The 27,510-nt window shown below is 50.1% G+C and overlaps 1 protein-coding gene across 1 annotated transcript; it reads left to right on the plus strand.

Moving 5' to 3' along the window:
• Window positions 1–224: 224 nt before the first annotated feature.
• Window positions 225–23,777, plus strand: MATN3 (matrilin 3). The gene is made up of 8 exons (XM_051840502.3): window positions 225–2,040; window positions 6,545–7,111; window positions 9,822–9,947; window positions 11,291–11,416; window positions 12,192–12,317; window positions 14,686–14,811; window positions 18,215–18,340; window positions 23,617–23,777. The coding sequence occupies exons 1-8, from the start codon at window positions 1,434–1,436 to the stop codon at window positions 23,760–23,762; spliced, it is 1,950 nt and encodes a 649-aa protein (XP_051696462.3). The 5' UTR covers window positions 225–1,433; the 3' UTR covers window positions 23,763–23,777.
• Window positions 23,778–27,510: the final 3,733 nt, after the last annotated feature.

Consider the following 27,510-nt stretch of genomic DNA (forward strand, 5'->3'; position numbering starts at 1 on the left):
TCTGTGCTGCTGGGCTCTACACCCCAGCGCCTAGTGCCTGGTGAGGCAGCCCCTGCCTGCTACCCGTGTCACTGTCCCTCTCCTAAAGCCACCAGTTCTTTCGTGGAGGACTGCCATCAGGGCCTCGTCTAACCCAACCCCCCCCCCCCCTCGCCCCACTGCCAGACTGTGAACGTATGGATGTAAGGATTCCATTTCTTTTCTTTTTTTTTATTTGTTAGAGATTTATTTATTTGAAAGGCAGAGAGAGAGAGAGAGAGAAAGAGAGAGAAAACACTTCCATTCACTGGTTCACTCCACAAATGGCAGCAAGCACTGGGGCTAGGCCAAGCTGACACCTGGCACCTGGACCCACCTGGGTCTCCCACATGGGTGGCAGGGGCCCAAGCACTTGGGATGTGGTCCACTGCCTTCCCAGGCGTGGTAGTTGGGAGCTGGATCGGAAGTGGAGCAGCCTAGGTTCAAACAGGAGCTCCAATATGGGATGCCAGAGTTGCCCTGGTGGCTTAACCCCCCGTATTCAGTGTCTAACTCGCCTGAACTTTTGGGGGACACATCCCAGCCATGGCAATGCATCCACCTCACTGTGCAACCAACCGATCCCTGAACATTTCCAATTGGTGTAAAACTGAAACTATGAGTATTGACCAAGTCCCCATTTCTGCTTCTCCCCAGCCTCTGACTACCACTCGGGTACTTTCTGTTTCTACAAACTTGGCTTCTCCAGACAGCCCCTGTCCGAAGGGTCGTACAGTATTTCTCCCTCTGCGACTGCCTTATTTCACTTGGCACAATGTCCTTGGAGTCCATCCCTGTGCCAGCACGTGTTAGAATTTCCTTCCTTTTTGAGGCCAAATACTATTCCACTGGGCCTAGAGGCCACATTTTCCTTGTCCATTTATCCAAAGGGAGGCACCAGCTGCTGTCACCTCTTGGCTACGGTGCATAATCTGCTATGGACATGACGTCCAAATACGGCGAGTGATCTTCAGGTTACCGTGAGCGTGGTTCGTCAAAGGCCAGTAGTGGACGCAGGAAGGCCGGAGTGGACCTGCTGGCTCTCAGGTTCACGCTTATGGTCAAGGCCCACCTGGCTTCAGAAGTCCTCCTGTCTTTCCTGCGCCCGCCACGTTCTCTTAGTCGGGAACACCAGCCGTCTCTGCGGGTTTCTCTCCCTGTCGGGGCCGTGAGGGTCGCCGGGGCGACTCCAGCCCTGAGCGACCGCAGCGGCTTCCGGAGAGCAGGGGCGATGGAGCTTGCGGCCCAAGGGGCTTTTGGGGGAAAAGCGTGTTTGACTTTCTATTCCCGGCAGCGCGAGGCCAAACGTCTACGCTTTTGAAGACGGATGAAAGCGTTTCTGTGCACGACGCTAGAATCTGTGAGGCCTTTTCTTTCTTCCTCTTTGAAAAACAGGAGCCCACAGCAAAACCCGGATGACTTGGCCCGGGAAAGGAATGCAAGGCGAGGGGCAAGGGCTCACCGCGGCGGGGCCCGGGGACCCGCAACCGGCGCGGAGACGGACGGCGGCGCCCGCGGGACCCCAGCGCTGGAAGGGGACGCCGAGGGTCCGAGGGTCGCGGCCTCGGATCGGCGTCTCGGGCCCCGCGCTGGACAGGGTCAGGACAGGAGTTTGGAGAGAAGCGGAGCCCAGCCAGGAGGCGCCCACCGCGTCGCTGGCCGCCGCGCCCCAGACATTCCGCTCCCGCCGCTGGAATGCGCGGCCCGGGCTCCCCGGGCGCCGCGGGCGGGCAGGGGCGGGGCGCCGGGGCGGGGCCCCCGGCCGCGGGACCTTTAAATTGGCCGCCTCTGCACGCGCCCCAGGCCTGCGCCTGCCCCTGCCCCAAGCTGAGCCCATCATGCGGCTCCCGCGCCTCCTCCTGGTGCTACGGCCGCTGCCGCTGCTGCTGCTGCTGCTGCTGCTGCTGCCGTCCCCCACCACCCCGGGCCCCCTGGCCCACCCGGTCTCCCGGCGGCTGGGGACCCGCGGCCCCGGGGGCAGCCCTGCACCCGCGGCGTCCACTCGTGCGCCCTACTCCGCAGGTACGGTCGGGCGTGGCGGGAGACGGCCCCAACCCGGGGGCAGCGCGCGGGGCGTCCGGCAGGGCAGGGGTGGGCATGGTCTGGGTCCGGCCAGGGGCGTGGGGGAGTCGCGCGGCTCTCAAGTTTCGCTGCATGAGGGCCTCCATCTCCTGCGCGAGGATCCTGCGGGGACCGGAGAAGAGTGGGGGGATCCTCTGGTCGGGCTAGAATCCAGGCCAGCTCCAGCGTCCGACCCCGGAGATCCGTCTCCCTGCCCCATGCCAGTCCCCGTCTCTTAGTTCAGCTGAACCAACCCTTCCTGAGATGCCCTTTTTAGCCCTCCTGGACTCCAGCACCCTGGGATCCTGTGGGGTCCTCCCCGTGCCCTCCGGTGCTCCAGTGGATTCGGCCAGGAAGGTGGGCATGGGTGTGAGGAGAGGCCAGGAGAGAACCCCGAGGAGCCCCCGGGTGCCGCCGACCTGCCCTGTAACAGTCCTGGTCTCAGCCCGGTCCGCCTCACCCTAACCAGATCCTCTGCCTGAGCCTAGGCTCTCTGAGATCCCCAGGGCCCCAAGACGCTTTGGGGTGTTTGGCGAACATGGCTTTGCTTTTGGGTCAGTGGGTTTCCCAGGCAGAGCAAAGCTCCCGGCGTCGCACACCAGGCAGCTCAGCCACTACCTCCATGCCGTGCCCTGGGAAACTGGGGCTATCACAGCGAAGGCACCTGCCAAGCAGGGTCAGAGCCCAGAGTGAAGCTCCGGGCCCCCAACCCCCAGGCAAGGGCTCTTGCTGGCTCCTACTGTGCTTTGCGTGATTTTACTTTTCTTAGCAAAGGCCAAGGGCAGTCTTGCTCAAGAGAGGCTGCACGCAACCAGTTGCTGGGGGTCCAGGGTTGACTGGCAGGTCTGTCCCTCCTGCACCTTCTGGCCAGATTGGAAGGAGCTCTAGGGACCATGGACTGCATCAGCCATGGATTGGAAGGAGCTCTAGGGACCGTGGACTGCATCAGCCGTGGATTAGAAGGAGCTCTAGGGACCGTGGACTGCATCAATCCCAGTGATTGAGGGGGCAGCTTTCAAATGCTGAAACCATTGCAGCTGAGGCAGGGGGTGCTGGGCTCAGAAGGGTTAAATGTGGCTAGTGTGGCCAGGATGGGGATGACTGTCCTGGAAGCTGACCTTCCCTTAGTCCTGACCCACCACCCTGGGAGATGGAGGAGAGATTCTGCACGGTGGCCTTGCCCTTCCATTACCCGAAATGCAGACCTGACCTTGGATGCTGGTCCCTTGGTGAGCACCACAGTCGACTCCTTTCCAGAGCCTGTCTTTCTGGTACCCAGAAGCCGCTGAGCTTTGCCACGGCCCTTTGTGTCCAGCAGGACTATGGGAGACTGGTGCTAGTGTGAGTGTGGAAACCTTTTGTGGAAAACTTTCTTTGTTCTTGAGGATCAAACTGCTGCTGTTTAGTAAATGGGAGTGGGATTATAAGCAACTCATGGGGCCGGCCTTGTGGCACAGCAGGTTAAGCTACCCGCGACACTGGCATCCCATGTCAGAGCACCAGCTGAGTCCTGGCTGCTCGCTTCTGACCCAGCTCCCTGCTATGGCCTGGGAAAGCAGCAGAAGATGGCCCAAGTCCTTGGGTCCGTGTTTTCCCTGTGGGAGACCCGGATGGAGTTCCTGGCTCCTGGCTCCTGGCTTCAGCCTGCCTTGGCCCAGGCTGTTGAGTTCCTTTGGGGAGTGAAGCAGTGGATCGAAAATCTCTTTCTCCCTCCAACCCACCGGGTCATTCTGCCTTTCAAATAAATAACTTTTTTTTTTGAATCAGTAATCTTTGTTGAGGGGTACCAATCAGGAAGGCACCAGATGTTCTCAGAATCCCTGCCACCCTGGTGAAGTGTCCTGGGTTTTCTGTTGCTTCCAGAACCAATTACCATGACTCTCGTGGCTTAAAACATCACAATGCAGAGTTCTGGGGGCGGACGCCAACTCTGGGCTCACTGGGGTGAAGTCAAGGCGTCAGCGGGCTCTGCTCCTGTCTGGGAGCTGCGGGAAGAATGTTCCCTGCTTTTCCAGCACGGAGAGTCCTGCCGCATTCCTAGGCTCCTGGCTGCCTCCACCCTCAAAGCAGCAACTGCAGGTTGAGTCCTTGTCGCATGGCATCAGCCCTCCTCTGCCTCCCTCTTCCACTTTAAGGGGCCTTGCAGGGGGCCCGCCCATGCCATCCATCTCCTTCCCATGGAGGTTTTCACCGCATCACACCTGCAAGGTCTCTTGCCCTGCAAGCTAACCCATGGGCACCTTTGCCGGGGGCATTTCTGCCCTCTGCACCTCCTGTTTGTAGCCCTCTGAAGACAGGATTCAGGTGCAGAGCCAAGTGCAGAAGGAAGAACTACATCCATGTTTAATTAGAAGAACACAACCGTGATATTCATAAGGTCACCATCTGGGTGTTAGTGCCGCGTTGTCAGTTCTAGGGTTTGTATCTTTTTATTTTCCTTTTGCACCAATCTTGTAAAATATCCAGACCCATCTCCAGGAAGGATTTCCCCGCACAGCTCTTCCTTGCTCCTGACTCCTGGGAATCTCTAAGGATGCAGTGAAATTCTGAGGTTGTTTAAAGAAAGATTTAAAATTCCCTTGCACTTAACCAAATGTATGACATAGGACATATTGCAGGGTGGTGCGTCAAAATCAACACGAGGTCCATGAGTTCATGTGGATTTTTGTGGTGGGAAATGTTGCCTCACAGAGATGCAGCACTGATGCAGTGCACAGCCCAGGTTGGGAGCCAGGAGGCCTGGATCCCGACCGTGCCCGGCTACTCTGTGGTCCTCACCTGACCCCAAAGTTCATCTGTGTGAAGTGGGCACGGGAGTCTCTGTACCCCAAGCACCACAGGGCTGTGTGTGGGTACTCTGTGATCCCCAAAATGTGACCCGAAGCGAGGTATTATTTCCTAATGCCTCCAGACGGTGGGATAGATCCAAGAGGGTAATTTTCAGCTTTTTTAGACAATGATACAGAGATGAAAATGCGTGCTCCAGATAAGGCATTTTATTCTATGAACTGCCTAGCCTAGGGACTTATCTTTATTTATTTATTTTTTTACAGGCAGAGTGGACAGTGAGAGAGAGAGACAGAGAGAAAGGTCTTCCTTCCGTTGGTTCACCCCCTAAATGGCTGCTATGGCCGGCGCTGTGCTGATCCAAAGCCAGGAGCCAGGTTCTTCCTCCTGGTCTCCCATGTAGGTGCAGGGCCCAAGGAACTGGGCCATCCTCTACTGCACTGCTGGGCCACAGCAGAGAGCTGGACTGGAAGAGGAGCAACCGGGACTGTACTGGTGCCCCAACTGTGACTAGAACCCGGGGTGCCAGCGCCGCAGGCAGAGGATCAGCCTAGTGAGCCGCGGCGCCGGCTGGGATTTATCTTGAGTCAAAACTTTACTCTCTGTGTAAACTGCCCTCTTGGAGTTGCATCAGCTTCCAGCCCCTTCTTAGGGAAGAGCCCTGTTTGACGCTTCATGCCCAAGGGTCTCATTTGCATTCAGGGCTGCACGTGTGTGCATATGCGTGGGCATGTGTGTGCCTGTGCTGTGCATGTGTGTATGTATGTTGAGCAAGAAGGGGGCATGGCTTGCAAAAGTACCTGGTTTGTTTCTTATCTTGTCTTCATGGAGGACTTACCAGCTGAGTTAAGGAAAACAGCAAAGAATAGATGACAGGGCCGGCTCTGTGGCATAGTGGGTAAAGCCACAGCCTACAGTGCCAGCATTCCTTATGGGTACCAGTTCAAGTCCCGGCTGCTCCACTTCCGATCTGCTATGGCCTGGGAAAGCAGTGGAAGATGGCCCAAGTCCTTGGGCCGCTGCACTCATGTGAGAGACCTGGAAAAAGCTCCTGGCTCCTGGCTTCAGATTGGCACAGCTCTGGCCATTGCAGCCAATTGGGGAGTGAACCAATGGATGGAAAATTCTCTCTCTCTCTCTCTCTCTCTCTCTCTCTCTCTCTCTGTACAACCCTGCCTTTGAAATAAATAAATAAATCTTTAAACAAAAATAAAGACAGGGAAGCCACCCATAGCACGTAGAGTGTCTTCCTCAATCTCTGCCTTTGGATGCCTGAACAGGGCTGGTGTGGTGAGGCTGACCATCGTAGACCCTGCTCAGGGACGCCTGGTCTCATCTCCTCAGATAGCCGAGGTGCCCGAGAGATGTCTGGGTTCCATTCACTCCCAGGAGTCACGAGGGACCTTGGAGCAAGCCCTAAGTGTTTAAGTGAGATTTCAGGGCTCAGCCAGCCTATAGGTGAGGGATCCGGGAGACCCCACAGCTCTTTGTGCACTGTTGCTAGGGGATGCTGAGTGTCTTGGTGCTTTCAACACCCAGATGGGGGAGGGTAGTGGGGAGGGCAGCAGGGGTTGGGGGCTGCGCCCAGCCTGGCCTCCTGGCGTTCTGTGGGAGTGGGGACTGGCCCGTTGGTCTTATCCCTGCCTGGTCTTTTCTGCTCCCATGCCCTTCTTGGCAGGTGTTTGCAAGAGCAGGCCGCTGGACTTGGTCTTTATCATCGACAGTTCTCGGAGTGTACGGCCTCTGGAGTTCACCAAGGTGAAAACCTTTGTCTCTCGGATCATCGACACGCTGGACATCGGGGCGGCCGGCACGCGGGTGGCCGTGGTGAACTACGCGAGCACCGTGAAGATAGAGTTCCAGCTCCAGACCTACTCGGACAAGCAGTCCCTGAAGCAGGCCGTGGCGCGGATCACACCCTTGTCGACAGGCACCATGTCGGGGCTGGCCATCCAGACAGCCATGGAGGAGGTCTTCACGGTGGAGGCGGGAGCCCGGGGGCCTGCTTCCAACATCCCTAAGGTGGCCATCATCGTGACAGACGGGCGGCCCCAGGACCAGGTGAATGAGGTGGCGGCTCGGGCCCGGGCATCCGGCATTGAGCTCTATGCTGTGGGTGTGGACCGGGCAGACAAGGAGTCCCTCCAGATGATGGCCAGCGATCCCCTGGACGAGCACGTGTTGTACGTGGAGACTTACGGGGTCATCGAGAAACTGTCCTCCAGGTTCCAGGAAACCTTCTGTGGTAAGTCAGTAGGTCTTTCTAGGATGTTATAGGCAAGCATTAGGTAACCAGAGAAAGAGAGATTTATTCATTTTTTTTCCTTTGGTAGAAATGTTATGGGAAAATTAAATATATGCAATGGTTTTTGGGCGACTTTCCCCTATTTAAACACAGCTATGTTGGTGTGGGAATATAAGAGCTGCATTATATGGAACTTGGTTTGCTCATAAAGTCTCCATGTTTGCATTACAAGTGGGAAGGTCTGGAAATGTCCAGGATAAATAATCCTGCTGTTGCCTGATGGGATCAGAAAAAATAAAACAAAAATCAAGACGCCTCTCTCCAGATATTTTCTTTCACTTTACCATCTCCAGGTGGAACAGAACCCCACTTGTTCTCCTTCCAGAGGTGGGGGTGATGGCTGTGCACGGCAGACAGCGGCTTGTGGTCCAGCATAACCATGGGTGTGGACCTGTGCAGATGGTGGCTGGTTTTCCAATTGGCTCTTTCTCTGGTTATTTCTCTGTGGAAGCACAGGATCTGAGACTGAGAAGACTGGGGGTCTCAGCTCACTTGTGAGACAGCAGGGAACAGATTTTGAAAAAAAATCATTGTTACTCTCCATTAATTTCTTTTTTTTTTCTTTTTTTCTTCTTCTTCTTTTTTTTTTTTTTTTGACAGGCAGAATGGACAGTGAGAGAGAGAGACAGAGAGAAAGGTCTTCCTTTGCCGTTGGTTCACCCTCCAATGGCCGCCACGGCCGGCGCACCTCGCTGACCCGAAGGCAGGAGCCAGGTACTTATCCTGGTCTCCCATGGGGTGCAGGGCCCAAGTACTTGGGCCATCCTCCACTGCACTCCCTGGCCACAGCAGAGAGCTGGCCTGGAAGAGGGGCAACCGGGACAGAATCCGGTGCCCCTACCGGGACTAGAACCTGGTGTGCCGGTGCCGCAAGGTGGAGGATTAGCCTAGTGAGCCGTGGTGCCGGCCACTCTCCATTAATTTCTTTCTTCCTTTAGCACGGAGTTTGAATATGAATGTTGCTAATTTCATGGGAATTTTTGAGCATGAATTAGCCAAATCCATGATATGAATTCATTCAAGGATGGGGTTTATTTTCAGTCACTGTCAGAATTATGATTTGTGGGAGTCATGCTTTATTTTTTGTCATTTGGTGATAACTTTTTGAAGCCCTCTATGAAATTATCCAAGGAGGTGTGGACCAATGTCTAGTTCAGGTGAATTTTCACACGTAGATACCTTTTTGCCCACATTGTGTGTTCAGCATGCGTTGATCACTGATGATACAAAGATAAAAGTGGTCCCCACCATTCAGTGACATCTGGCGCCGGGAGGGAGACAAACCAGAAGTGAGCCGGTTGGGACAGCTGTGCATGGCAAGCAGAGTCTGCATGGAGATACTGTGAAGCCCAGCGACAGTGCTGCGTCAGGAAATGGGAGATGAAGTCCTGGCCTGAGGCGAAGCCTGGCCTCGTCTCAGCCAGACCTGGCCGGGATGCCCTGTGTTTCCTGCCCAGCACGCTGGGCCCTCACAAGCTGTCACTGGCTTTGGTGGCATCTACTTGGCATTCATGAGCTTCCAAAAGAAAGTGGCTTTCTTTCTCCCAGGAAAGCCCCCAGGCTTGTTTGTGGGGGAGAGCTTAGGGATGCTGGTCTGCGGCAGAGGGCAGAGGCGGGTCTCAACGCTAGCACGGGGGGTGGGCGAGAAATCATAAAGCAGCGAGCAGCGAGTCCGTAAAAGAGATCCTTGTTCTGGGGGAAAGATGCCTTCCCTATGGAAAAAGACTGAGGGGCAGCTTGTTGTAGTCCACAGGCTGGGGAGATCACGCTGTGAAAAGGCCCTTCTTGGGAAAATATTGGCTTTGTCCTGTGGCCAAGGGCAATGAGGCTGGGTTACCTGCCTGGGGAGCGCCAGCCTCCTCCAATAGGCCTCCTTGGTTTCTCAGAAATGACTAAATTCATTGATTCATCTTTCAAAACAAGTCACTAGGAGAAACCCCAATGAGATGTAAATGGGTCCAGGACCCAAACGATGTAAGCTTAGCTAACAGAATCTCATTTATTTTGTCCTTCCTTGTTTTCAAACAACCTGTTTGTATTTAACGCGGGAGTTCATTCTTACAGATACCAGAGCCTTGAGGCTGAAGACATAAGACATGTGGCCTCTGCCACCCGTGTTGCGTGTTCTGAAGGGGGCTCCCCGATTGCCTTCCACCATTTGCTTGTTCCCACATGTGTCACCTGGCAGGTGTGAATGAGTGGCAGGCCCAGTGGCACGCCCGTGTGCGGATGCTGTTTAGATGCAAAGTGCAGAACCCGGGAACCGGGTTGTAGTTGCAATGGGGCGACTACCTCATGGCACTGCAGGCAGACACACTTCCAGGTCAGATGGCCGGGAAGCAGATGCCTTTTGCATGGGCAGGTGGACGAAGCTGAATATCACATCCACCTGCCTGATCCGTGGGTCCACAGTCAGAGTTCCCTTCTGCTCTGAGGAAGTCCACAGCAAAATCTGTCCTTTCTGAAGTGAGCACCCTTTCTGCTTTGAGACTGATGCTCTAAGAGGCCCGAGGTAGAAGACACATAGTCGAGTCTTGGTGTGAATGTAGGGAATTGGAAAGGCACCTGAAGAGCGATGCCTTTGGGATGGGGACAAAGGTTCTGCAATGTTTCTTGCGCGTTGACACCATCACTCCCTCCCTTTGCGCAGCTGTGGACCCGTGTGTGCTTGGCACGCACCAGTGCCAGCACGTGTGCATCAGTGATGGGGACGGCAGGCACCACTGCGAGTGTAGCCAAGGATACACCTTGAACGCCGACAAGAGAACGTGTTCAGGTGAGGCTTGCTGGGGCGCCAGGGCTTGCTAGAAGTTATCTGGGGGGCCATACGCTCCAGGGTGTGGATTGGCCTCACGCTTCGACTCCCTGGCCCTTTTCTGCCTCATTGCCTTTGGCTGGTGTTCTTTCGATGATCAAACATTTTCCTTGAAAGGGAACACGGGGATAAGATTGAGATAAAACATAAGCCAGCTATTACAGTACTTAATACTAGTGTCAAAGGAAAGAGTTAGAAGGGGCAAAGGCTGGTAAGGATGAGCTCCTTTGGGAATTTGGAGTTTTTCCTGGATTTCATGTAATTAAGTACAAGCTATGGCTTCCTCTGTAGGGTCGTAGATGCTCATGGAATGTGGAAGGAAAAGGAAATTTTGAGAAGTCCCTCACTAATCTGGCACATGGAGCCAGTGAAGGATGGGGAGTCAGTTCATTTGTTGTAGTCCACAGGCTGGGAAGATCATGCCGTGAAAAGGCCCTTCTTGGGAAAATATTGGCTTTGTCCTGTGGCCAAGGGCAATGAGGCTGGGTTACCTGCCTGGGGAGCGCCAGCCTCCTCCAATAGGCCTCCTTGGTTTCTCAGAAATGACTAAATTCATTGATTCATCTTTCAAAGCAAGTCACCAGGAGAAACCCTAACGAGATGTAAATGGGTCCAGGACCCAAACAATGTAAGCTTAGCTAACAGAATCTCATTTATTTTGTCCTTCCTTGTTTTCAAACAACCTGTTTGTATTTAACGCGGGAGTCCATTCTTACAGATACCAGAGCCTTGAGGCTGAAGACATAAGACATGTGGCCTCTGCCACCCGTGTTGCGTGTTCTGAAGGCAGCTCCCCGATGGCCTTCCACCATTTGCTTGTTCCCACATGTGTCACCTGGCAGGTGTGAATGAGTGGCAGGCCCAGTGGCACGCCCGTGTGCGGATGCTGTTTAGATGCAAAGTGCAGAACCCAGGAACCGGGTTGTAGTTGCAATGGGGCGACTACCTCATGGCACTGCAGGCAGACACACTTCCAGGTCAGATGGCCGGGAAGCAGATGCCTTTTGCATGGGCAGGTGGACGAAGCTGAATATCACATCCACCTGCCTGATCCGCGGGTCCACAGTCAGAGTTCCCTTCTGCTCTGAGGAAGTCGACAGCAAAATCTGTCCTTTCTGAAGTGAGCACCCTTTCTGCTTTGAGACTGACGCTCTAAGAGGCCCGAGGTAGAAGACACATAGTCGAGTCTTGGTGTGAATGTAGGGAATTGGAAAGGCACCTGAAGAGCGATGCCTCTGGGATGGGGACAAAGGTTCTGCAATGTTTCTTGCGCGTTGACGCCGTCGCTCCCTCCCTTTGCGCAGCTGTGGACCCATGTGTGCTTGGCACGCACCAGTGCCAGCACGTGTGCATCAGTGATGGGGACGGCAGGCACCACTGCGAGTGTAGCCAAGGATACACCTTGAACGCCGACAAGAGAACGTGTTCAGGTGAGGCTTGCTGGGGCGCCAGGGCCTGCTAGAAGTTATCTGGGGGGCCATACGCTCCAGGGTGTGGATTGGCCTCACGCTTCGACTCCCTGGCCCTTTTCTGCCTCATTGCCTTTGGCTGGTGTTCTTTCGATGATCAAACATTTTCCTTGAAAGGGAACACAGGGATAAGATTGAGATAAAACATAAGCCAGCTATTACAGTACTTAATACTAGTGTCAAAGGAAAGAGTTAGAAGGGGCAAAGGCTGGTAAGGATGAGCTCCTTTGGGAATTTGGAGTTTTTCCTGGATTTCATGTAATTAAGTAAAAGCTATGGCTTCCTCTGTAGGGTCGTAGATGCTCATGGAATGGAAAAGGAAATTTTGAGAAGTCCCTCACTAATCTGGCACATGGAGCCAGTGAAGGATGGGAAGTCAGTTCATTTGTTTTTAAACCCTAGGAAAATGTATTTCAAAGAGGCTGCCCTTGATCTCAGAAACTAAGCAAGGTTGGGCCTGGTTAGACTTGGATGGGAGAGGAAGAAAATTTAGAGATCATTTACTTCTACCTACTCACTTCCAACTGAGATGCAAAGAAGAGGCTTACCCACATCACCAAAAAATTGGTTCCCAACTCCGAGTCCAGTCCACTTTCTCTGTACCAAGCTGCCCCGCCCGCTGCACTTGCCGTTTCATTATCAGTGTGTGTGTGTAAGAGTGTGGCTCATCATTGTTTGTTTACCCCACGCTGTCTCTTTTAACCTGTTCACATTTGTCCTGGCCATCTTTTATTAGCTATCAATAAGTGCGCTCTTAACACTCATGGATGTGAACACATCTGTGTGAATGACAGAACTGGCTCTTACCATTGCGAGTGCTACAATGGTTACACCTTGAATGAAGACAGAAAAACCTGCTCAGGTGAGTGGAGGAGGAGTCCCTACAGCCGCTCCTTGCTTGTCCACCCCGTGTTGAGAGTGGAGGGGACTTGGCCTGGGACCTTGGTCTGTTTTCTTCTGCTGCCACCTTTGGGCTTTTCCCATTTCTAAAAAAAAGTATTTTTATTTATTTAATTGAGAGACAGATGGAAAGAGATCTTTCTTTGCTGGTTCACTCTCCAGATGCCTGCAGCAGCTGGGGCTGGGCCAGGCCAAGGCAGGGAGCTGGGAGCTTAATCGAGTTCTGCCATGTGGGACATGGGGACCCAAGTACTTGAGCCATCACCTGTTGCCTCCCAGGATGTGCATTATCAGGAAGCTGGAACAGAAAGTGGAATTGGGACTCAAACCCAGACAATCTAATATGGGGTGTGGGTATCCCAAGCAGAGTGCTAAGTGTCGTGCTAAAGGCCCACCCCTTTTAAAATATTTATTTATATATTTATTATTTAAAAGTCAGAGAGACAGAGAGATCTCCTATCTGCTAGTTAACTCTGCAAATGCACACAACAATTAGGGCTGGGCCAGGCTGGAGCCAGGAGCCAGGAGCTCAGTCTGTGTCTCCCATGTGAGTGGAAGAGCACTTGAGCACTCGAGCTATCCCCTGCTGCCTTCCAGGGTACACATTAAAAGGTCGCTGGGGCCGGCGCTGCGGCTCACTAGGCTAATCCTCCGCCTGCGGCACCGGCATACCGGGTTCTAGTCCCGGTCGGGGCGCCGGATTCTGTCCCAGTTGCCCCTCTTCCAGGCCAGTTCTCTGCTGTGGCCAGGGAGTGCAGTGGAGGATGGCCCAGGTGCTTGGGCCCTGCACCCACATGGGAGACCAGGAGAAGCACGTGGCTCCTGCCATCGGATCAGCGCGGTGCGCCGGCCACAGCACGCCGGCCACGGCGGCCATTGGAGGGTAAACCAACGGCAAAGGAAGACCTTTCTCTCTGTCTCTCTCTCTCACTGTCCATTCTGCTTGTCAAAAAAAAAAAAAAAAAAAAAAGACGCTGGAAGTGGGAGTGGACCTGGCACTCGAACCCAGGCATTCTGATATGGGTTGTTGCCATCAAGCAGTGTCTTAACCATTAGGCCAAATGCTTGTCCCTGCTGTGCCTGGTAGTAATAGTAATGCTTGCGTCTAATGACTCACTTGGATAAATGAGTTGCTCCTGGGCCTGGCGCCGTGGGTCACTTGGCTAATCCTCTGCCTGCAGCACCGGCATCCCATATGGGCACTGAGTTCTAGTCGCGGTTGCTCCTCTTCCAGTCCAGCTCTCTGCTGTGTCCCGGGAGGGCAGTGGAGGATGGCCCAAGTACTTGGGCCCCTGCCCCGCATGGGAGACCAGGAGGAGGTACCTGGCTCCTGGGTTCAGATTGATACAGTGCTGGCTGTCGCAGCCATTTGCAGGGTGAACCGACGAACAGAAGGAAGACCTTTCTCTCTGTCTCTCTCTCACTGTCTATAACTCTCCCATGTGGGTGCAGGGGCCCTAGCACTGGGGCCATCCTCTGCTGCTTTCCCAGGCTCATTAGGAGGGAGCTGGATTGGAAGTGGAGCAACTGAGACTCGAACCTGTGCCTATATGGGATGCTGGCATTGCTGATGTTGGCTTAACCTGCTGTACCACAACACCAGCCCTGAAGGAGCCCAGGTTGGACCCTGAATCAGACAGCGGACATTCCTGGGTTGATTGGCAACATCGAATGAGTCTGTAGATTAGTACATTGGGTTGCATTCACATGGAAGTCCTGCTTTTCACAATCACACTACTGTTGTCAAAGTGTTAACATTTGGGGAAACAACACTTTTTTTTTTTTTCAATGATTTTGTAAGTCTGAACTTATTTAAAACATGAAAAGTTCAGAAAATAGGATAGAGTTGGAAGCATTTCAGGCCAGAGGAGATGCATTGAGTGCAAATTTGGGCCTCGAGTTCTGGGTTCGTTGCTCTTCTCTGGACTCATTTGCCTCCCTGAGCAAGCAGGAGAGCAGTGGACTGGACTTCTTCAAACTCAAGTTCTGTTTTTCTGATCCTAGTGCAATGAGCCACACAACTGCTGGTCTCCCTCTGAATTGAGGTAACTGGTAAACCTTAAAGGAGTGTTGTAGAAAGCATTTAGCAGATAGTAAGGTTATGGAAGCTCAGCATCGGTGGTTTTGACAAGGAACTGGGGATGGTCGGAGAATACTTATTTATTTACCCCAGCTAACTCCTGCTCAGCATGAATAGTGCTGTTTGCTTTGAACAGTTTCCAAAAAGTTTTGCTCTTACATATTTCTAGTAGCAGAGAAGTTTTCTATCTATGGATGATAAGACACGCTACCACATTTTGTTTCTCTTTTCTTGCACCTTTATTTGACAGCTCAAGATAAATGTGCTTCTGGCACCCATGGGTGCCAGCACCTTTGTGTGAACGACAGAGACGGCTCCCATCACTGTGAATGCTATGAGGGCTACACGCTGAATGCAGATAAAAAGACGTGTTCAGGTGAGCTCGGCGCAACACACTCTCATCTCTGCCTGACTCTGTGGCAGTGAAACTAAGTTGCAGTTCGCCAGAAGCCAGGTTCTTCAAGGTAACTTGGGGATCAGATCTTCCACCCTGCATGTAGATTGAAGCACACCCTGCCCAAAGGGTGGTGAGCCCAGTGCGTTTTGCAAACATAGATTACTTCAGAAAATTACTGTGAAATGGGTAGGGAATGGGGGATATGAGAAAAGTCCGTTAAATGTAGAGTCCTTGTCCAGGAAAAACTTAGAGCTACGCACACTGGGGACTCTTGAAGTCAGTGGGAGACTTCGGAGGAGGTCAGTTGGACAGTAACCATTTGGTGTGATAGGCAGAACTGATCGTCTTCCAGCTAAAACTTGGCCTAGAACTCTTCTGTAGCGTTCATCTTACAGCTGCCTCGCTCTAGCAAAGGAGACTTTGTCAGTGGCTGAATTGGACCCACACAGATGTTCCAGTAACTTTGCAACAAGTCATTCCCTGCTGTTTCTACACGATCACTCTTAGTGAATCTGAGCCTTGTGACTTGGCTAACCAGCCCATGCCAGGACTGCTAATCCTCATTAATTTGATTTAAACTCACTGGTGGAACAGGGTGGCATTTATAAATGGAAGAACATACCTAAGAGAAGTTCCTAGCTCTCTAGGTGGTGTGTGCACTGGGTGCGTTGAATATTTTTTTTTGCTTCAACGTATATTTTCCTCTTCTTGAGGACGCATTCCTGTGCTCTGGGATCTTATCAAGACAGATGTGGGATGCGTTTCTTAGAAATTACAGTCAGTGTGCATTGAGCAGACGTGCCCCAAGCACTGTGAGGACCCAGAAGACGTGTGATCACAGCCTGGGTGCAGAGAGCCAGCTCCTTTGGGAAGCAGAGAGGAAGGCGCTCCGGAGAGCGAGTGGCAGGAGCTGAGGGCTGTAAGTGTGGCAGAGCCTGGGAGGGACCCAGGGCGCTGGGGCCGCAGCTGGGCCCTGAGAGGAGAGGAGAGCAGCAGGGCAGGACCGGCTTGTGCTGGTTTGTCCAGGGGAGTGGGACAGGGCCCGCTGGGGTGGAGAGGGCTCACCTGCGGCCCTGCTCCTCAAACTGGTTCCAAGGATCCCAGCTGCAGATGTCAGGGACATTGAGGAGCTGCAAAAAGGAAACAAACCCCAAATTCGTTTAAACTAACAGATACTATGGAATAGAGCGAAGCCCGTTACTTCCAGAAAACATAAAAGAGAAGTGTGACTTAAGGCTGACCCCCGAGGCCGCAGTCCCAGGGGACTGCTGCCAGCACTCCTCAGAGCCTCCTATGGGCACGCCTTGTGCTAGGCGTTTGAGACACAATCGTGCCTTTAATCTGTGATCTCAGCAACTTTAGGAGGAAGCTGTGGCACAGGCGGGGTGAGTTGCTTGCCCGGGGTGCTTGGTTGGTAGGGAGTAGAGCCAGGGTTTGAAGCCAGGCACTTGCTCCAGCGTTCCATACACTCTTAACCACTGAGCCACACTGCCTCATTGTACAAAGCACAGGTTAGCACAAAGGGATAGGAGAGAAAGACAGGGTGACAGGAAACTGAGGGTGTCTATGCTTTAGTTTTTTTTTTTTTTTTTTGTTAAAGATTTATTGATTTACCTGAAAGGCAGAGTTACAGAGAAAGAGAGGGAGAGATGGAGAGAGAGAGAGAGGTCGTCCGTTCCTCTGTTTTATTCTCCAAATGGCCACCATGGCCAGAGCCGGGCCAGTCCAAAGCTAGGAGCCAGGAGCTTCTTCCGGGTTTCCCATGTGGGTGCAGGGGCTCAAGCACTTGGGCCATCTTCCACTGCTTTCTCAGGCATATTATAAGGGAGCAGGATGGGAAGTGGAGCAGCCAGGAGTCAAACTGGCACCCATATGGAATACGAGAGGCACAGGCAGTGGCTTTACCTGCCGTGCCACAACGCTGACCACTGTGCTTTAGTTTTGAAAATAATTTTTTATTTATTTGAGAGTGAGAGGCCACTGTCATTTGCTGGTTCACTCCTCAAATGCCCGCAGTGGCTGGAGTTGGAGCCAGGAGCCGGGAACTCAATTCAGGTCTCCTACACAGGTGGCAGGAATCCAATTACTTGACCCATTGCCACCACCTCCCAGGGTCTGCATTGGTGGGAAGCTAGAGTCAGGAGCCAGAGCCAGGAATCGCACCCAGACACAATGTGGGCATCTTAGTTGGAGGCTGTACACCCACTCCCTGTACTAAACATTTTAAAGTAATAATGAATACTGTTCTAATGCTGAAGTGTATACCGTAGGTCTCATCATCCCTCGTGGCCTGATTTCTCCTTGCGGGGAGGCGGGAAGGCTTGCTTGTGAATTACACGTGGAGCCCCAGCCCGGGGCAGGGGCTGGAAGCACATCCCGTGTTACCTGTTGCCTGGGTACTGAGCTAGGATGTGAGGGAAGAGGAAACACTGTGCTCTGAGGCATTTTACTGAACAAAGTCTGAATTGCAGTGATGGTCGGGAGCGTCCGTGTTAGGGATGGAAAGGAGTTTTTGCGTAGATTATACAGAACCTCGCATCTCACACAACGCTGTTCTGAGGCGACAGGGAGCCATGGGAGGTTTTTGGGCATGGAATGACGCTGAAGAGGAGATTAGAGGGGAATGAAGAAAACTACGATGGCTCCTGCAGTGGCAAAGGAAGAAACTGCGTCTCTCAGGAAGCCTTCCTGGTTCTCCTCAGGGCAGAGTTGCTGTAGTCACTTGTCCTGGGCCAGACCGGACACAGGAGCAGTCTGGCACTTAGCCCTTGGGCCGCTGTCTTCCTCCTTGACCAATTATTTCCTTGTGGTAGATAATACGTATGTCCTGATCCAGCCCTACAGATCGCAAATATTAATATCATTAACACTGCGATTGTTCTTCTCTCTATCTGTGCTCGTGTGTTTGTGTGTGTGTGTGTGTGTCTGTGTCACTGTTTTCCCTCCCATGTTGTAAGCTGTCGAGGGCAGGCTGTTGGTCAGTAGCCCCTGTTTGTGTAGCATGGAACTTAGCTCCCCGTGCAATTAGGTCAATTATTTGTGGTGATGGCGATGATGATCCACGAACAGCTGGAGATGCCGGAGATGCCGATAGTCACCGGGAAGGCAAAGGTGAGTGCTGCTGGAGGATGGCCGAGAGCCAGGGACACCTGTGTGTTAGGAGAAGGGGAGGCATCCTCAGAGCTCTGCACGAGAGAGGAAGGACGGGGAGTCTGTGACGGTGAGGATGGTGAGGCCAAGGGAGCTGAGACGTGGAAAAGGAACCGGATTCCGTCCTGAAACACAGGGCTGATACGCTGTCGGCCCCACACCGCAGCTTCTTTCTCCCGCACGTTTGTGTTTCGTTTTCTCTGTGACTGACCATGACTGTTCTCTTCCCCAGTGCGTGACAAGTGTGCTCTGGGCACCCACGGCTGCCAGCACGTGTGCGTGAGCGACGGGACGGCGTCCTACCACTGTGATTGCTTTCCTGGCTACTCCCTGAATGAGGACAGGAAGACGTGTTCAGGTGAAGATGGGCCTGAAAGACTTTTTTGTTTGGTGGGAGACTCTTCGAGGCATGGGCTTTTCTTCCTTCTGGTTCCAAGCACAGACACGATCCTTTCTCCTGGGCAGAATGCTAGCGGTTCGCAGTTGGCTGCAGAATAGAGCAGTGGTCCTCCTGGGCCACGTAGCATCCGCCTTCCCGCATCCAATTCCATCCTCTTTCTTTTTTCACTTGAATTAAAGTCTCTCTCTAAGGCTGGATTTATTTCTTTTTTATTGTGATAAACACAACATCAAATTTACTTTTGATCATTTTTAAGTGTATAGTTCAGTGGCGTAAAGTACCTTCAGTTGTACAATTGTTAGCACCATCCATTGCCAGAATTTTTCATCATCTCAAACTAAAACCTTGTACCCATTAATCCATTACTGCCCACTCCCCACTGCCCCCAGCTCCTGGTAGCCGCTGTCCCACTGACCCAGCTTCATTTCCTTCGAAAGCTTCTTTTCTGCTATATTTGCCCCAGACCACTCCTTCTCCCCGAGTCTTGTGGTGTGTTTGACATCGCGGTGGACTCCGACAGTCCAGCCCTTGCTCTTTCCTTCCTTCCCCGTCATCCTCTTGCCTCACCCCGCTTTGCTTACAAAAGCCCAAGAGCCACATCCGTGCCAACATTTGGTTTTGTCCCGTTACATGTTTACCAGTCTACTAGATGCTGCCCATGTCCTTGTTCCTAAGGAGGGGAGGCGTCTGCCCTGTGTACATTAGTCATCAAGTTCTGTATCTGGAAATGCTACCTTTTTAAAAAAATTTCCTGTTGGGTTACCTGTATTTTTCTTGTTGATTCATAACAGTCCTTCATATTATAACTTCTTTGTTGTTATTATGTATTGCAAATATCTGATTTGTTGTGTTCATCTTTTTCTGTTTTAAAATGATGTCTTTTCCACAAGATTCATGTTTAATTCTTAAGCTAGACAGTAGATTTGTTAATGTTTATTTTTGTTTTGCTTCATAGCATATGGGTGTCCTACACAAGTTAATTTTCATGAATTGGCTGGTGCTGTGGCTCACTTGGCTAATCCTCCACCTGCGGTGCCAGCACCCCGGGTTCTAGTCCCGGTTGGGGTGCTGGGTTCTAGTCTCAGTTGCTCTTCTTCCAGTGTAGCTCTCTGCTGTGGCCCAGGAGGGCAGCGGAGGATGGCCCAAGTGCTTGGGCCCTGCACCCACATGGGAGACCGGGAGGAAGCACCCGGCTCCTGGCTTCGGATTGGTGCAGCACTGGCCATAGCGGCCATTAGGGGAGTGAACCAACGGAAGGAAGACCTCTCTCTCTGTCTCTCTCTCACTGTCTATAACTCTCTCTCTGTCACTCTCTCTCACTGTCAAACTCTGCCTGGAAAAAAATTAAAAAAAAATTTTCATGAATCAAACATTCCCAATGTTTGTATTTTGAATTTCCAGGGCTGGCTTCATTTCCACCTCCTCTACCAGAGTTTCTCTTAAAATTCCATCAAACTTCATCTTGCTCTCAGCACAGAAGTTGATGTGTTCTAATTCCTTCAATAATCTCTTCCTCCACCCAGTTCATAGTGCAGCGCCTGCTGCGCTCTGGGTGCTAGCAAGAACATCTCTGAACAAAGCACGTGCGGTTCTGGATAACAGAATGGGTGAAGACAGGTGAACATGCACCCGGCAGTTCAGCAAGAGCTGTGCTGACGCACAGCAGGGAATGGAGAGGATGGGCCTGGGGCGAACTCGCTTCCAGTTGAGAGGGTCTCCCTGAGAGCTGGCTTCTGAGAACCGCGGGGAGCAGTGGCGAGGCTGGCATTTGGAGCGCTGGGGAAGAAGGAAGGCGAGAATCGAACGTCCTGCGTGGTGGCAGCCTGCTTGATGGGAGCGCAGGCAGCTGGAGCAGGCGTGGCTGAGACAGTGTGGGGAGCTGGGCAGGCGGGGGCCGAGTCTTGCTGCCTGTCTGGCCTCGGGGGACAGGACTTCATGCCTTGTTCCAAGGGCCACGGGAGCCTGGAGGGTCTTAGGCAGTGAAGCAGTAGCGTTCTGTGTCTGCTCTCCAAGACCCTCAAGCTGCTGCATGAAGAGTGGACGGGGGAGGATGGAAAGCCGAGGGGAGACCAGTTAGGAGGCCATTGCAGCAGTCAGCCTGGAGCTGGGAGGCACCAGTGCTGACCCACAGTCTGTTATGGGTACAATGAACAGGGCTTAGTTGGAAGTTGGATGTGAGGGAAGGGCAGGGCAGGAATAAGGATGCCGTTCAGATTTCAGACTTGAGCAGCTGGAGGATGAGGGCAGACTGATGTGGGGTAGAAAAGGTCAGCAGTTCAGTTTGGACTTGTGTGTATATGTATGTTTACATGTTCATTATATTAGAGAGAGAGAGAGAGAGAGAGAGAGAGAGAGAGGGAGAGGTGTTTTATCTGCAGGATCACTCTCCAAATGCCTGTGTAGACTGAAACCAGCAGTCAGGAGCTCCATCCTGGTCACGTGAGCGGCCGGGGACCAAGTGCTTGCACCATCTTCTGCTGCCTTCCCAGGCACATTAGCAGGAAGCTGGATCAGAAGCAGAGAAACCAGGCCTCGAACTGGCACTCTGATATGGGACGCTGGTGTCACAAGTGGCCGCCTAACCTGTTGTGCCACAACGCCAGCTTGAGATGCAATTTACATACCACAAAATTTTCTCTTTTTAAAGTATACATTTCAGCGTTCTGTTGATTTTTAATATATTCATAGAAGTTGTGCTATTATCACCACTGTCTAGTTTAGAATATTTTTATGACTCTGAAAATAAACCTAAACTGGACTGACAATCACTCCTCAGTTCTTCCCAACCCATGAAGTGTTTCCACAAACACTAATTCTGTCTTTGTGAATTTGCCTATTCCAGACATTTGTTATAAATCATCATACAATATCATGTGACATGCAATTTTTTCTTCCCATTCTGTGGGTTATCTTTTCATTTTCTTGAAAGTGTCCTTTGAAGGAAAAAGACTTTAATTTTGATAAGGTCCAATTTATTTCTTCTTTCATTTGTTCTTATGCTTTTGGTGTTATCCCTAAGAAACCATTTACCTAAGTCATGATTTACTCCTCTGTTTTCTTCCCAGAGTTCCAGAGTTTTAGTCTTTACATTTAGGGCTGTGCTCTGTGTTGAGTTAGTGTTTTCTTTTCTTTCTTTTTTTTTTTTTTTAATATGGTGTGAGGTATGAGTCCAAGTTCACTCTTTGTTGTTGTTGTTTGACAGATAGACAGTGAGAGAGAGAGACAGAGAGACAGGTCTTCCGTCCGTTGGTTCACCCCCCCAAATGGCCTCTACAGCCAGAGCTATGCCGATCTGAAGCCAGGATCCAGGTACTTCCTGGTCTCCCACACGGGTGCAGGCGCCCAAGCACTTGGGCCATCCTCCACTGCCTTCCCGGGACTGGAAGAGGAGTAACCAGGACTAGAACCTGGTGCCCATATGGGATTCTGGTGCCACAGGCGGAGGATTAGCCAAGTGAGCCACGGCGCCGGCACCCCTAAGTTCACTCTTGTGCCTGCAGCTGTTTGGTTATCCTGGCATCCTTTGTTGAAAAGACCATTCTTAATTGCTTTTCAGCCTTTTGGCTAAGATGAAGTGAAGACCATTCTTTCCCTCGTTACATTGGTACACTTGTTGAAAATCAACTGACCATCAATGTAAATTTATTTCTGAATTCTCTGTTCTTTCCATCAATCCACAACCTTATGCCAGAACCATACACTCTCAAATACTGTAGCTTTGTAGTAGGATTTGAAATCATGAGTGTGAGTCTGAGTCCTTCAACTTAGTTCTTCTTTTCGGGAGTGTTTTTTTTTTTTAATCCCAGAACTTCTTTTCTTTTCTTTTTCCAAAGAAACCTTTTATTTGAGTAATACAAACAATGCATTTCATAAGTACAGCCGGCTCGATACACAGTCTTCAGAGCTGGGAAGTTACTCACATCTGTTTGCAACCCTAGGGGCTATGATACTGAATAGGAACATCTGCTTTACTGAAAGAAATTGGAGTTACCTTTATCACTGTCTCTGAATTACTTACATGTCAACACAGACCTGAAATTTAGTTTGAAAGTACTGATGGTTAAGAACTGAACTCTCCATTCAAGCTATCAATAGAACAGCAGACTTGTTCAGGATATCACAAATTACCTAGTTTCAATCTCTGAAATATTGAGGTCATAAAAATAGAGGACAATTGCACTTTTTTTCAGTTCTTAATGAGGACATAGTATCACAGAATTGTCATGCCTCTGTATCCTGGGCCTTCACTATACAAGTTTTCTTTTTCTTATTTAATTTTTATTTGAAGTGGGGGGGAGAGCGAGAGAGAGAGAAATAGACATACATATATAGAGAGGCCTTCCATCCATTGCTTCACTTCAAAGGTGCCTCCAACAGCCAGGGCTGGGCCAAGTACCAGCTAGGAGTCCAGATCACAATCTGAGTCTCCCCTGTGGGTGGCAGGGACCCAGCTACTTGAGCCATCATCTCTTATCTCCCAGGGTCTGCATTAGTAGGGAGCTAGAATTGGGATTGGAGCTGGCACTTGAACCAAGGCATGTGGGATGTGGGCATCCCAAGTGGCATCTTCACTGCTGAGCAAAACACCTGCTCCCAAATAGCTTCTTAATAATTTACTTTTATTATCATGGATAATTGATGACAATCACAAAAGCATAGAGAATAATATAATGAACCTTCATAGAACCATCACCCAACTCCGACAATTACACACATTTCCCTGTGTCTCCTATTACAAATTTCTCTGTGGCATTCACATTCCAAAGTATTCTCTCCCCCTTCTATTTGGTTTTACATCCTTTTGCTTCGTGGAAAATGAACTTAGATAAATCTTACAAATAGAAATATTGGAGATGGGTGTTGTGGCACAGTGGGATAAGCTGCATCCTGTATTGCAGTGCCTGGGTCAAGTCCCAGCTACTCCGGGATTCTGCTATAGCTTCCTGCTACTGTGCCCTGGAGGCAGCAGATGATAGCTCATGTGCTTTGGTTCCTGGCCTGGATGGAGTTCTTGGCTGCTGACTGTCGCCTGGTGCAGCTCTGGTTGTCATGGGCATTTGGGGTGTTAATGGCATACATGTCCCCTCTGCCCTCTGTCTTTCCTTCTCTCTTTCTGTCACTCTGCCTTTCAAATAAATGACTCTTAAAGAAATGGAACTGTTGAATTGTAGAGTTCCTGATTTGTTAGAATTCCGGCATAGTTGTAACATTTTGCATCCCGTCCTCGTCTTCAGCCGTTGAAGAAGCACGGAGACTGATTTCCACTGAAGATGTCTGTGGATGTGAAGCCACAGTGGCTTTCCAGGAGAAGGTTAGCTCGTATCTTCAGAGACTCAACACCAAATATATCCTTTCCGGAAGGTTTTCTGCTTCTGCTTGAAGCCACACTAGGTGCTACAACTGACTAAAGATTTTAGGACATTCCACAGGCAAGGGTCCCATTGGTTAAGTTTTAGGACAGGCAGTAGTAACACACAGCTTTTTGTTTTTTAAATTTGTGGTTCTTTGGCAATGGTTTAATACACCATTTTCATCCATGTAATCTTTACAGGGAAAAGCTGCCCAACTGTTTCTTTCTCTAATGCTGTTTCATTCAGTTCTGTTGTATGCTTCCAATCAAGCCCTTATGTAACAGATAGAGGGAATTATACTATAATTCTTTAATATGGCTTTCTTAGTTCATAATCCGTATATACACAGACCAAGTCAGCTCATTAATGGGGTCTAGGATCTCAGATTACACTTGGCTAACAAAGTGATCAAAAAGCAGATTTCAACATCTAACATGCTATGGTCTCAGAGACTTTCAAAAATTAGTTCTTTAGTCAAAAGAGTAACTCAGGAAAAGTACTTTTTACTACACAGCTCAAGTTAATAACGTTGCTCCTATGTACCGGTGAAGAATGGAATCCACATTGTGGTAGGTATAACTAGGAGTATGAAACGACTTTTGGGCTGGGGGAGGCACAGTTTTAAAGGAATCGATTTCCAAACCCACCCCTTGCTTAAGAAGCTCCGTGGACTCGACTGGAATTCTCTTAGCTTCATACAAGAAAGGCATTCCCTTCACTACCCTGACTCTACTCAGCTCCATTTCCTGGAAAAGTCAGATCTCCAGAGAACCAAACAAAGGAAGAGTTCAGTGATTCCTGTAACCAAAAGTTCATTATTAATATTGTTTCCCCCACCTACCCCACCAAGAGGTAATTTTAGAATTAAACTTCATATGGGCAAAAGCATTTGGAGATCACTGCAGTGGCCGGATTTTATCATGATCTGAAGGTTAGAATTTCCAAGTTTTAGATAAAGTTGTACTTGGAACAAGAAGGTCTTGTTCTTTTTCTTCATTTATAATAGGATGTAATTACTTTACCTTGAAGCTTTTGCAAGTGCTATCTATGTTTTCTAATGTGTAGAAATAAATGCTGTTGCCTTAACAATGATCCACTTGATGACATCTTGGAGAAGCTGCAAGTAAATTAATACGGACAAATACATCGCTAACTTGCTCAAAATTTTCACCCAGCAGTGTGGAGAGCGTGGCGTACTTAATACTCATTCTTTTGCACACTTGTATCTTCAGTGTTCCTGCTAATAATTTCCCTTCATAAATGCTTGAAAACTACTGGGTAAATAGTATGAGGATCTTCTGAAAACCAGTATCATTTTTCCAAGGAAGTAAAGCTCCTCATTAAGAGCAAACTTTAGTGTCTCTGAGCTACAACTGTGAAGTGTTTGGTGGGAAAGAGAAGAAAAAGTTTACTCTCTCTTTCTTTATCTACTAATTGAGCCATTTAATTTTAAATGTTTATATTAGTAAGATAAACATGTTCACGATGGAGACTTTAGATCTACTCTTGACAGTATATATAATATAAACCAGTTTTATTACTGAGAGTGCAAATTGTATGCATAAAAAAGTTCATATAATTGAGATAAGTACAATTTAGAAATGTTTCTTTGAACACTTTTTGGCCTTTGCTGAAGTATCATTGAAGTTGTGAGCAAGGGATTGTAATTCATATATCTAAAATGGGATAACAGATCAAGTGAACATTACATGACATTTCTGATTCATTCTGGTCTTCAAAATGCACAAACAGCAACAGATGTGAATTTAGGATGTTAAGCTTTTTACCAAGGACAAAAAAATAAAAATTTATCATTGTGCTTCAATTGATAAAATTATATATTTATAAAGTTGATATAACAAGCAACAAAATCTAACGTTGCTTTTTAATGTCAGCGATACACCTTTTTCACTTATATATTTGAAACCTGTAACTTTTAGAACAAGTCCTTTAAATTGTGTTCTTGGTTTGTACTGTCTTTAATAAAAGTTATTGTCTTTATATATTGTTGTCATGTTTTTGGTGACATATCAGTTTTGTTCACTCAACATCTTTCCTTAAACTGAATGAACATTTTGAACGTGTAACCATTTCTTGTCGAAGCAGAGGATGTTGAGACTCTTCCTATAATATAATCTCACACTTCTCATGCAAAAAATGTAAGTTCAGGTTAAACAAAAAGGGTTTAATCAAACATGTATATTGTGGGAGAGGGAATAACATAAAATTTTAAAAAATTAAATAATTCTGAACTTTAATAAATTCCTGAAGAGCAAAGATAACCTATCAATGTAAACCTCAAATATAAACTTTAAGGAAGAAATGAAATAAATAATCCAAGGCAATATGTATTCTTTGAAACTTTTACTTTACAGAATTTTTTAAGGACATGACTTAGAGCTACAATATTATTTTCCAAACTTAAATATGGACACAGAATCAGTAGTACACATTACTGTATCAGAGGAGTGGTACCACACAGGGGATAGCGAGAACTCATGGACAGGAAGGAGAGGTATTTAGAGGGAGGGATGAGTGCCCAAGTGTGAGACTATCAGCAACTAGCTTCACCTAATTATGTTTAACCACGTGACTGGAAAAACCTGGCTTAGATCTGTAATCAGTCCAGACCGGGAGCCTATGAGCAGGTGCCAAGGTATCTTAGGTGTTTGCAGGTAAGTGCTGAAAACACAAAGATACTATCTGAATGGCATACTGTCAGGGCTGGAAAGAATTCCTCAGGGAGACCTGACCTGTGCCCGTTTGGCTCTCAAAGGGCCAGGAGCGGCATAGGGTGTAAGACGGTCTGAGAGGCACAGCCTGGTAAAACGCTGGAGGCAGGGAGCACCCTGGCTCGCTGGGCGCGAGGGCACCAGTGAAGGCACTTTAGGATGGAGGAGAGATCTGATGTAACAGGGAAAGCACTAGGGACCATTGTCAATCCCAGGACGTGCCAGGCGAGGCAACAGACCCACGTCCGCACGTTTGAAGATTACTTGAGATGGGGAAAGATTCCAGGTGCAGAAACTGATCCTCGTAAATTGCACGCTAGATTAAACTGGTGCAGATCAACAGTGATAATAAGAGAAAACTAGAAGTAAGAAGACGGGTGATCCACATAATGTCGCAGGCATGGCTGTCTGGGTCTCTGCCGTCCATGCCTTAGGTTTTGAGTCTCTGAAGCTCTCAGGCGTTCAAAAAGGATAAAGGAGAATGAAAAAAGAAATAAAAAAATAAAACTGGACCAAGGCGAGGGAATACTACACAGCTCAAAATTTTTAAAGGTGGAGGCTGCGCCCCAATGACAGTCATGCGTTCTGTAGGACTGGGGCTACGGCAGCAGCTTAATTAAACTGTGAAAAATCCAAAACAACGAAATCTCCTAATTCCCAAGACACCGGGAAGGTTTGAAACCGCACGTTTGCTCCGCCACTGGGTCCAGGGGCACAAGTATAGCGTACGGAATACAGCGAGCGACTTTCCAAGCGCGCTGGGATTGCGGAGCTTGCAAAAACGTCACTGGGACCCCCTCGGAACGGGAGCCTCTCCTGGGTCACAGCTCCGGACACGGCAGGCGGGGCTACACCGCAAGCGCCCCAGGTGTGGTGTGTTCTCCCGCCCGCGTGCCTACGGCTGGCAACCGCAGCTCGCCCAGCAGCCCCGGGGGAAAGCGGGGAGGCCTGCAGCCTCGGCGACCCGCACCCCGCGTCCCGGCGCGCCTAGGCCCCACCGACGTCTGCGCAGGCGCACGACGCCGGGGAGCCACCGGAAGTGTCC

This window comes from Oryctolagus cuniculus, chromosome 2, assembly GCF_051225735.1.
Source record: "Oryctolagus cuniculus isolate XC-2025 breed Fujian yellow rabbit chromosome 2, ASM5122573v1, whole genome shotgun sequence".
Classification (NCBI taxonomy): domain Eukaryota; kingdom Metazoa; phylum Chordata; class Mammalia; order Lagomorpha; family Leporidae; genus Oryctolagus; species Oryctolagus cuniculus.

Coding starts and splice junctions, on each gene's coding strand:
- MATN3 (XM_051840502.3), top strand. CDS start 1,434: ATGACTTGGCCCGGGAAAGGAATGCAAGGCGAGGGGCAAGGGCTCACC. Junction 9,948..11,290: donor CGACAAGAGAACGTGTTCAG/GTGAGGCTTGCT, acceptor CCCTTTGCGCAG/CTGTGGACCCATGTGTGCTT. Junction 12,318..14,685: donor AGACAGAAAAACCTGCTCAG/GTGAGTGGAGGA, acceptor TTTATTTGACAG/CTCAAGATAAATGTGCTTCT.